The sequence below is a fragment of the Olea europaea genome, chromosome 12, assembly GCF_002742605.1.
Source record: "Olea europaea var. sylvestris chromosome 12, O_europaea_v1, whole genome shotgun sequence".
NCBI lineage: Eukaryota > Viridiplantae > Streptophyta > Magnoliopsida > Lamiales > Oleaceae > Olea > Olea europaea.
The window spans coordinates 1,020,895-1,032,403 of record NC_036248.1 but is presented as its reverse complement, the minus strand read 5'-3'; the positions used below and the strand labels follow the sequence as shown (position 1 = coordinate 1,032,403).

At 32.8% G+C, this 11,509-nt stretch overlaps 1 protein-coding gene across 1 annotated transcript in view; it reads left to right on the top strand.

Annotated features, from left to right (window-relative positions):
• Window positions 1–1,474: 1,474 nt before the first annotated feature.
• LOC111405038 (phosphoinositide phosphatase SAC2-like) overlaps window positions 1,475–11,509 on the top strand; it is a 10,593-nt gene continuing 558 nt past the window's right edge. The window contains exons 1-17 of the mRNA XM_023033730.1: window positions 1,475–1,631; window positions 1,830–2,071; window positions 3,655–3,859; window positions 3,981–4,146; window positions 4,827–5,049; window positions 5,438–5,514; window positions 5,860–6,047; window positions 6,124–6,221; window positions 6,344–6,477; window positions 6,569–6,664; window positions 7,301–7,667; window positions 8,043–8,164; window positions 8,392–8,505; window positions 10,155–10,279; window positions 10,327–10,402; window positions 10,551–10,772; window positions 11,215–11,311. Of these exons, the coding sequence (XP_022889498.1) occupies window positions 1,973–2,071; window positions 3,655–3,859; window positions 3,981–4,146; window positions 4,827–5,049; window positions 5,438–5,514; window positions 5,860–6,047; window positions 6,124–6,221; window positions 6,344–6,477; window positions 6,569–6,664; window positions 7,301–7,667; window positions 8,043–8,164; window positions 8,392–8,505; window positions 10,155–10,279; window positions 10,327–10,402; window positions 10,551–10,772; window positions 11,215–11,311 (2,409 nt within the window). The 5' untranslated portion in view covers window positions 1,475–1,631; window positions 1,830–1,972. The remainder of the gene's footprint in view (window positions 1,632–1,829; window positions 2,072–3,654; window positions 3,860–3,980; window positions 4,147–4,826; window positions 5,050–5,437; window positions 5,515–5,859; window positions 6,048–6,123; window positions 6,222–6,343; window positions 6,478–6,568; window positions 6,665–7,300; window positions 7,668–8,042; window positions 8,165–8,391; window positions 8,506–10,154; window positions 10,280–10,326; window positions 10,403–10,550; window positions 10,773–11,214; window positions 11,312–11,509) is intronic.

The following is an 11,509-nucleotide window of genomic DNA, read 5'->3' as shown; positions in this document are numbered from 1 at the left end:
CCAATAGCCTCTCTAAATACAAAATCCTCCTTATTTTTAAATAGTCAAAGCTTAAACAATGGCTGACACGCCAACACTCCAAATTCAAAGATGATTTCTATAGTGCATAATTATAAATAAATAGTCTCTTGAAGACGCTTTGAAAATAAATTTTTTTTTATTGGAGATGCTTCGAGAAAGATAGTCAAATTCACTCTCTATCCTTAATGTACAATGATTACATTTAGTTCCATTTTTTCCCATAAGAATAAACTTTTGAATAGTGCATTGATAAGAAATGTGTTGTTAAAAATAAGAAATTTTTTTGAATTTACGTGTAATATTATTTTATTACAGAGTATATGTTGAAATGATGTCAAAATACTGTTTAAAAATATTTTTTTTAAAGAATGAGACTTAAACAGGGGCTTAATAAATTACATATTTTAATACTTAGTTTTCTTTTAAAAGTATTCAATTAGAGTTTATTTTTAAGCATTTGTTCTTTAAAATACGAGCATTTGTATTCAGAAAGTTTCTTGAAAATGTTTATAGTTTTAAAGATCATTTCGTATTAGATTTATGAATTTCAAATAAGTTAATGGTAGGTTCTACGATTTTAATGATTTACTAATTAAATAGTGTGCAATGTCATCGATACTTAATATACGCTAAGCAGATCATTGTATATAAATATATATGTATTTTGGTGTTCACAAGACTTGAATCATTCTACAATTGCAATTAAGCATTATACTGTAACCAGCTGGCATATTCTTCGTGGCTGCTGCGGCTGAGCAAGATCCAAATTTAAATAATACACGCATTTTCTCTTACTCTATATTTTAAATGATAGTTAATATGAACTTAATTGCTTAACATAAAATTAGCAAGATTAATCACTCGTCCGACGCGTCACATCATGTAAATAAAATAAAATATATTTACGTGTTCAATCATTAACAACTAGCAATTGTTTATTAATTCCATCCTAGTAATCAACAAGTTATTGAATTTTTATCTCATAATCAACCTTTTTTTTCAATATATCACAACCCTTAACGCGTAAGTATAAATTATATTAAAAAATATTGACGAGAGTTTTCGTCCACGATCAAAATCAAAATTAGGAATTGCTTTCCGATATTCACAGCAAAGATTTTGATGGATTTTAAAATATTATAAATTTTAATAAATTTTATAAAATTGAATAAACTTTCCCAAATTTTAAAAGAATCCCATTAAATATGGTGAAATTTCAAAAAATTTAATTGTTTTTAAACTTGAAATCTATCAAAATCTTTTAAAATTTTTCTATTAATGAAATCTGTATAAATTCACTAGTTATTTAGAATATTTAAATTTTAAAAAATTTCATTGAATTTCATTAAAATCCTAATTTGGAACATTTAAATTTGTAGAAAAAGAAAATAATAGTAGTTGCAAGTACAATATTAAAAACTTCAAAATACAATGCTTACCGCATTCATTCCTAGTTGTAATTAAACACAACTTATATCTACGCAAGTACATAAAATTTTTTCCTTATTTTTTGTGGACGTAGTCGCCGGAGCTTTGTTTCTTTCCCTTTCTGCTCTCCCGATCTGTGCACATCTTAAACTCTTGCATTCTTCGCAACTTCTCTTTCGACGGTTGAGTTAATTCATTCCCTTTTTATTTACATGTAACAATCTTTCTCGCATTTTTGAATCCAGATGCACTTCTTTATCAAGTTGATGTTTTTTTTGATTCTTCTTCTTTTTTTCACCCCGGTTCCGTAGAGGTTTTGGAATTCAGTCTCATTGTAGTCTATTGAGCCTTTGAATTTTTATTATTTAATTTTTTTGCAGTGAAGGCTGAGGAGTTGGAGAAGAACATTTTTTTTTATGTATGTATGCCTGTAGATGGTCTGCAGAGCTTTCTAGGGTTTGTGGTGTGGAGTTGAGTTGTGATTTGAAGTCAAAGCCCGGGTTTGAAGCTCGGGATTGGAAACATGGCGCCGGAAAACAGTCAGCAACAGGTTCGATTCAATGTGGAGTCCAACTGCAGCGGCAACTATTTGCAGAAATTCAGGCTCTACGAGACACGCTCGGTATGGTTATATTTGCCAATAAGTTAGATCTTCTTTTGCATCTTATGTTTTTTTTTTTTTTTTGGGATTTGATTTACTGATATATCGATTTTTTTTATTCAAATTAATGGATATGAGTTTATGATCTTCTTGAGACAGTTGTTTTCAAATGCTGGTCAGCATTTGGATTTTGACTAACAGAAACGCGAACAAACTTCTTCTAGTTTATTTGAATTTTCAATTTAGAGCGTGGACTCAATTTTTGTTGCTCTGAAATTTTAGAGTAGTTTGAGAGTTACTGGAGATGATGATTGAGTCAGGGGTAACTATTCTCTTTTAACAATGTTTATAACGAGAGTTGCTTTCTATGGGAAAACTTAAAGACTACATCGGTTCACCTAGAAAACACAGGCTATCCTGCCCTTAAATATATATCGTAAGAGAAAAATCAAAAAGTTATAGAACTTCTGAATGATGAAGTTGAATTTGGTATGACATGAAAGTTTCATCAGTATGTTGGGAATTGGGATGAATCTGGTAGTCCATCTTATGCTCAAAACCCTAGTAAAAATAACATAATAACAGAGAAGGGTTTGTAGGTTGTGCATGTCACGTTTGTAGAAGGATTCTTGTGCGCTTCGTATCTGTAGACATTGTAAGACACGTGTATATCACTTTGACTGCGTTCACATTGAGCGTCATTAAATTAAAGGTTTAACGTTCTCGTCTTGAGTGCTTATTAACATTCTTTAAACAAATTTTTGGCACGTATTAAACACTCTTGCCAAGGGACAAAGTTCAAAGATTTCAAGTTTTTATTGCAGACAAACTTAGTCCTTGTTTGGCCCCCCGATAAATTTATAATTCATTTCTCTTTCTCTCCTTATCAATTACACATTTTCCCATAAAATAATATTACGTGTAATCTCAAAACTTTTTCTTTGTTTTTGACCACACATTTATCAAAAAACCACTATTCTAACAATTAAAATTTTAAATAGTGGGGGTCCAAATGGGGGCTTAATTTCTGAATAGAAAACTATCTAGTTACCACAAGGAAGATATCAGATGTTATAGATATAGATAATGAGGCTCTGGACTGACAAATCTTACTTTCCAACTAAAAAGAGAAGTTTTTAATGTTTGTATTAGATGTCTCAAACATAGATGCAATGAATGATTGCCCGCAATTTTAATTCTCTTGGTAAGGGAACCTTTCTATTTTTAGTTGTAGAATTATGATCGACCTGGTCAATATTATGTAAATAGCTGTATATTGACACATCACCATTTAAAACATTTTCAAAGGCATGACGCATACATATGTACATTACATCTTTCATTTGGAGACTTCATGAGATTGGTACTGCCTATATTTATGTGGTTAGGTTTAGGATCAGATAATGTGGTTCACTTAAAACTCCTAACAATGAGTCTTGACTTTTTTGTTGCACAGTCACCGTTAGTTTGTTTCTGATGCAGTTCTTTTTCATTTATTGCTAGCTTATTCCTCGTCGTCTTGTACAAGTAGTTGAAAATCTGTGGATGATACATTTTCATGTACTATTCCACTTAAATTACTCTTATAATTCTTGATGCAACAGCACTTTTATATGATTGGACGAGACAAACGTAGAACTTGCTGGAAAGTCTTGAAGATAGACAGATCAGAACAGTCTGAGCTGAACATCATCGAAGACTCTACGACATACTCGGAAATTGAATGCTACGACCTCGTGAAAAGAATACATGAAGGAAACAAGTCTACCGGTGGACTGAAATTTGTCACCACTTGCTATGGGATCATTGGTGGGTTATATCTTAAATTTTTTTTTCTGCTTTATCAAACTGTCCATTTCAGTTATAATATAAAATAGAATTTGATTTTTCATAATATCAGAACTCATGGTTTTCCGTTCTACGATGTCAGGGTTCATAAAATTTTTGGAACCATATTACATGCTGCTTATCACAAAAAGAAGGAAGATTGGAACAATATGTGGTCATGAAGTATATGCAATTGCCAAGAGCGAGACGATTCCAGTTCCCAATTCTACAGTGCAATCAAATATGGCTTATTCCAAGAATGAGAACAGGTCTTTTGTCAATTCCACATGTAAATATAAAGTGTCAGCGATATTTTTGAGAATGCAGTAAATAAAATTAAATGTGCCTGTTATATTTATGCATCTGATGATCATCATCTTTAGCGTAGATGTGTTTCTCTCATTTATATATTTGATTTTTAGATATAGATTGTGTTTTTTATCATTGCACACCAGTTCCATACTGTGGGGTAACTTCTGTTTTTATCTTTTTTATGGGTGCTCCCTTCATTATAATGCCGATCTTTCAAGTTATTAAATTCATGTTATACATAAGTGTTCACCCATCTTCTTGTTAGTAAAGTAGAGAATGAATCTATGGATATTCTAATTTTATATTTGGCATTGTTCTCAATCTATCCTCAACCAAATTTTAGTATATTTAGTATTGCTCTCAATCTATCGGTTGTTAGATTTATTCTAGTGTCCATTGCCAGTATTTTGCCATCAAATGTGCAGGGGCAAACCACACTGGTGTTGTGATGTAAATTTAACATGTTGAATGAGACAAGGTATCACCAGGGCTTCAGGAGGGATGCCTTTTTAAAAAAAAAAATAAAAAATAAAAAAGATTAGATTTTCACTTCTGTAAATTTCATTTTAAATTAATGTACTGGTCTTGTATTAACTATTTTGTCATCCTCTTGATTTTTTTTGTATTGATGACATAGATACAGGAAGCTCCTACGCACTGTGGATCTTACGAAGGACTTCTTTTTCAGCTACTCCTATCACGTTATGCTTAGTCTTCAGAAAAATCTAAGCAATCATAAAACAGGACTTATCCTATATGAAACAATGTTTGTCTGGAATGAGTTTTTAACCCGCGGAATTCGCAGTCAGCTCAAGAATACAGTGTGGACAGTAGCTTTGGTTTATGGATTCTTCAAGCAGGTATCTACACTTAGTGTTTCTCAAAGGTGGAAGTAGAAGCAAGATTTGATCATTTCTACTAGAATATTACTATATTAGCTATACTATTATTTTCCTTTGCATTACCTGATCATTACATATGCTGCACATATCTTGATTGGTTTCATTTCATTTCATTTATTCCTAAAATTTTAGTAACTCATTCCTAACGCTTTTAGGCATTTGTAGTATAGTTTTCAATATTTCTGCGATGTAAAAGTATGAATCTTTGTTATTAAAAGAAGTGTATATTTTATTGTTATACATTTGCTTCATTGACTGCCATAATGATAGAGCTTTCACATTATCATTTAATTTTCTTCTTACTATATGAGTTTAAAGGGTCTTTATTTTTATCTTTTACTAACAGATCAAACTTTCTATATCTGGGCGGGATTTCAACCTAACCCTTATTGCGAGACGATCCCGTCATTATGCTGGAACCAGGTTTGAATGCGTTTAAGTTATTGGCGTTTTTTAATTTTCTTACAGCTCGTTAACAATCTGGACTATACTTCTTAATGGAGTGCATTCATTTCAATTTTTTTAGCATAATTATCTCAACTTGACTTCATAGTTTATTCTACACCTTGTCTCTGTGCTTGATTCTACCACTACTTTATCTATCTTCGGAAATGTATGCTTCATTTCAGTACTGTACCTCTTGATTTGCTGGACTCACAAGGGTCTGTTCTTCTAGAAACCATCTAACTACGAATTCTATAGATCAAAGGCTGCTGTTTCCATTCTATTATACTTTGTCACTATTTGCTGTTCCTTTCCATATTGCAGATATTTAAAACGTGGTGTGAATGAGAAAGGACGTGTGGCCAATGATGTCGAGACAGAACAAATTGTGCTAGAGGATGTTCCAGAAGGAAGCCCAATACAATTATCCTCTGTTGTGCAGAACCGGGGCTCTATACCCCTCTTTTGGTCACAGGAGACTTCACGATTGAACATAAAACCCAACATCACATGTATGGCTCATAAATTCTGACATGCTGTTTTCCAAATTCTAACATATCACTCTTTTGATGCTCTTTCCTTTTGCAGTATCACAGAAGGACAATAAGTATGAAGCCACCAAACTTCATTTTGATAATTTAGTAAATAGATATGGAAATCCTATTATTATATTGAATTTGATTAAGGTATGCCTGTGTAGTGGTTGATGGACTTGTATGTTTATGGTATACACTGATTTAACATTTAGTCCTCTAATGTTTAGTGGATCTAATCCTCATTTTGCTATCATATTCTTCATGATTACCAGACTCGTGAGAAGAAGCCAAGAGAATCTATTCTACGTGCAGAATTTGCTAAAGCCATAGAGTTTATTAATAAAGATCTTACAGGGGAGAATCGTCTGATGTTTCTTCACTGGGATTTAAATAAGTACTCTAGAAAGTAAATTGGGGCTTCTCTTCTTTCTATTTTGCTTCATTCTGTTTCGTCGATGAAGTGTAGTAGTTGACATATATTTTCTGTCTATTTTCAGCAAAGCTGCGAGTGTATTAGCATACTTAGACAAAGTGGCTGCTAATGCATTGGACTTGACTGGCTTCTTTTACTGTCAGATAATCCCATCTTCAAGGTAAGGGAAATTGCTAAACCGGTCCTACTTTTGAGTATGTTTAGTCTTTTCCATAGTTTGGTTTCTAAATCATTAGTTCTCTTTACAATTACTTCACTCCATTACCCGATGAATCAAATACTTTGAAAATGCGATCTACGGAATTTTAAAGTGCGACTTATTTATAAGCATAATGGTGAAAACCAATGAATCATCATTAGATGAAAACATGGTTTTATGGTACTTTTCTTAACTGCTAAGATTATTGTAAAGCTATTTAAGGTCTGGTTCAGGTTTCTTTTAAAAGCACTTTATTACTCGCACTTAAAATATTCCATGACATACTTTGATTTATGAGCATCAATTTATATCTGGTCAGTGTATTTGAGCTTATATTTTTTATTCTTAGGTTAGTGTTGAACTTTTTTTTTATTTTTAAACCTTTGTCAAAGATATGATATTTACTCTTGACTAACTTTACATTCTTCTTTCTGGACATTTTTTCTCATAATTTGCTAGCATTCATGTAGATTTATACCCTCTGAGATGCTGTAACAGTTGAGTCCACTGGAGGCCAAACATTACAGTCCTTTGCTTTTGTATTTTTCCATTGATTTTGACTATATGTTAACTCTTCTACTTTCAACTTCAATGCAGTAACATTTTTAAGGGTGATTATTCTGCTAAGGTGGATCTCTGCAATATGACTAAAGATGTTCAAAACTCGGACGCTGAAGTCAATGTTAATCATAATGGTGACTTGGATGGAGGTTATACTATCAAGCCTCCAATGTTTCAGAAAGGGGTCCTAAGAACAAACTGTATTGACTGTTTAGACCGCACGAATGTTGCACAATATGTTTTTGGGCTGGTTGCTCTTGGGCATCAGTTGCATGCTTTAGGATATACAGTTGTTCCAAACATTAGCTTAGAATCTCCTTTGGCGGATGATTTGATGAGGATTTATGAAGCAATGGGTGACACCCTCGCACTACAATATGGTGGATCCGCAGCACACAATAAGGTAATCCTTGTGTGATATGTCTAAGAAGTTTAGTGTTTCCCATCTGTTTGCAAATAGAAAGTATTTACTCCGTATTTTTGTGCAGAAAGTTATAAAAATTAAAAAACTTTTGTTGGTTGCTAGTTGATTATTTCTAGAACTCATGATGCTCAGAAGAGTGAGCTTTAATAATGGCTGGTAAAAAGCTGTAACTATTGTTTTTCTTAAAAAATAAATGAATAATTTTGATCGCCTCTGTGGTCTTTCTACTGATTGAACATAGAATATCTGAATCATTTAGTTCATATTAAGGTTAATTGTACCTTATAATTTTTTGTAGTCATTGTAGTGAAATGTTTCAAATTCTCTATCCTTAACATTTGGAATACTGAGCAGATATTCTCAGAGACAAGGGGCCAGTTGAAACTGGCGACGCAATCTCAAGAGTTCTTGAGAACTCTTCAACGCTACTGCAGTAATGCCTACATGGATGCTGAAAAACAAGATTCTATAAACGTGTAAGTCAAGTGGTTCTTAAGATTTGCAGCTAAAAAAATGTATAATATCCCTAATATGTCTTGACTTGATATAATATCATTATTTATGAAAGAGAACAAACAGAGTCCTTAGTCAATATAAGAGCCCATTTTTTAAGACGCAGCAAGAACAAGATTGCTTAATGTGCAGCATTTGATAAAAAATGGTTCTGAATTTACTGTTTCCATAATTCTCCACATTTGAGCAGATTCTTGGGTCATTTCCAGCCACAACAGGGGAAACCAGCTCTTTGGGAACTAGATTCTGACCAGCATTACAATGTGGGAAGGCGTGGTTCTGACGTTGGAGATGAAAATTCTTGGTAATGTGTTTTGATGTATGTCGAGAAGTTTTGGTAATTTACTGATAAGGAGTCGAGTCTACATTTCTGATAAAGGGTTAGGAATACTTGTTGGATCATTGCGTATTATTTCATACTTTAGTCTGAAGTGTTTTTAGAAAAACAATTAGGCTTCAATATTAGGGTTTTGAAGTTTTGCACCCGAAAACTGCAGGTATATTCTATTTTATCTGCATCTCTTTTTCAATATTCTCCCCACCTGGTCAGCACCTTCACATTGTGACGCCGGATAGGATAGTGATTATCCTATTGACTTATTGTAGCAGATGATTCGTAAGAAAAAACGAAAGAAAACGTCCAAAAATCAGAGAAAATACTCTGAAATCAACTCAATATTATTAATAATGCAGAATGACCAAAATTAACTCACAAGTCGGGTTAAATAGCTACAAAATATGAAATTATAGGAAAATTATCAAAAATGGCAAAATTCCGAAATTACATCAGAATAAAATATTAAGTAAAAGAAGTAGGTTGTAAAAAATTTGGCTCAATTCGGGTTTTCTAACATATGGGAAAAGGGAAACGAAATATTACCATAAATGGCAAAAAATAACTAAAAATTGAATTTCGGAAAGGAAAATAGTGGATTTTGGGCTTGAAATTGATGCCCACCGAGTATAGCTGGGTGGCCACGACGTGCGCACCGAAGAGAGCTATTTGACAATTCAGCATTACTCCACTTGCATCCTCCTGCATCACATTGTTGAATCTTTCGGAAACTATGTTTGTCTGATTATCAGAGCATGGTCAATACTACATATTTACATATTAACCAAAAACTAACGGCATGACTTCCTGCAAAAGAAGCACTTAAAAGAAAGATAAAAGGGTCTGTTTGATTGCAAATGTGAAATTTGGGTGGAAAGAAAACGAATTCTAGAGAATTGAATTTATGGGAAATTATTTTTTTGGGAATTGTAAATTATTATGTTTGACTGGTATAATTTTCCATGTGAAAAATGTTTAAATTAGAGTGTTTTTTGATGTCCGTTTAGTTTTGTTTTACATGAAAATTGTTAATTAAAGGGATATAATTTACTGGTATTGAGAATGAAATTTGTTTCTATTGTCAAAACAAAAAAAATCAAGAAAATCATTTATCTTTGGGTGTTCGTTTGGTTTTGTTTTACATGAAAATTGTCAATTAAAATGAAATATTTTTTTACAATAAATCTTAGAATTTGTTTTCATTACCCAAAAAAAATAAATAAATAAATAAAAATTCAAAAAATAAAAGTAAAAATAAAAATGCTACAGTAACATGGAATTCAAATTCTCACCAATGGTGAGAATTGGTTTTCCTTAAAAACCAAGAAAAGATCAATTCCCGAGACAAGCAACAAAAGGCAATTCCATGGAAATAAAACCCTATCAAACACCATAAAGTTGGAAATGAAATTCTATTTCCATTTTTCATGGAAAATTTTGGTGCATCAAATGCACACTAAGTGAAATTCTTGTTAAAGGGATAAAGTAAACCTACATGGATTCAGTGAATGGAGAGCTCAGTTTTTGTTGAACTTGTCGAGGGGAGCTGTTATTCATAAATGCATCATATCATTTGGTTTCCTAGGTATGGTTAACATGGTGAAACTTTTAATGGGCAGGTCAATAATCAAAAGATCTCTATCAGATGGAAACATTCTATGTGATAGCAACTCTCCTATTGATGATGCAAGCATAGAACAGACGGAAATTCCTCACAAGTCATTGCCTGGAAACATGCACAATTGTAATTGTAGATATTTCTAAATTGCATACCTGGTTTGTTTCGTGCAGACCCTGCACTTCATGTTAGAATATCAGAGAGTAATTATTTGTTTTATCTGAAGGGACAACTAGAGAAGTTGATTCTGTGCATGTGACTTGCACATCGTGGTCATATAGGCCCAATCCATGTCCATTTTGTTCAGCTTTATTATTCATTGCCCTATTTGTTAAGGAAAACAATATTTTTTATTTCTTATTCAATTAATTGCTACTATTTGAACTTTTTTCTAAAGAAGTTATCAATTTGTACTGTCTCTAACGGTGGCCATTTCTTGTAGGTATACCCCCTCAATGTCTCGTAGACAGCTTTTCCCAGACATGCAACCAGAACAATGCTTTGAAACTGATAGCATCTGTTTCCGCGAACGCGGCGATTCATTTCATTGTTCAAATTTTCTTGATGTTGACTGGCTTTCTTCATCAGGAAATTCATGTGAAGAAGAGACATATGAAAGGTAACTCATTTTTATTAATGCTATATGGGCTTCTTATCAGAGAATGAAAGGAAATGCCTTTTTATTAATTCACTTAGGTCTTCAACATCGCCTTGCCACTTTGCATCCTTGCAATAAACATGGGAAAATTCGCTTGTAAATAAATGTCATGTTTGCACTGTAATCAACACCACAAATTGGAAGCAAATGAAGAATACATTTGTTTAATTTATGTTGCCGATCTCTCCATCTCATGTCAGGGTGTTTCTTCCTCTGCACATAATTCTTCTTTTGAATTGTTTCTTTTGTTTTACTCATCTGTTGTTTTATGCATCTTTCTGAAATAATATCAATGTTTTATTTGTATCTTCTTATTGGTCCAAGTTTGAAAAGTAAATGTAGTCATCTGAAGTTTTTAGCTTTGTGCCAGGGTTTGAATGTTTTCTTAAATTGATTGTTTCAGATCTATGATAATTGGCTCTTCATCTGCTGGACTATCATCAGATGAGCTTAAACTGGCAACCGGCTCTTCAGCTTACGGGTCTGGATCAAGCCTCAAGGTCAATTTAACTTGCCAGAAATATTTAAATCTTAAGCAGATAGTCGCCTAATTGAAATGGGTGTCTTGATTGTTGTATTATTTCAAATTAGTTGTTTCCAATCTATAACAGCATTTTACTGGTTGTTCGCCCATTGGCGGGATCCATGTCAAAGCACATGAACTGAGTTTTTTATTCTTCCCAGTCTGGGGAGGGGGG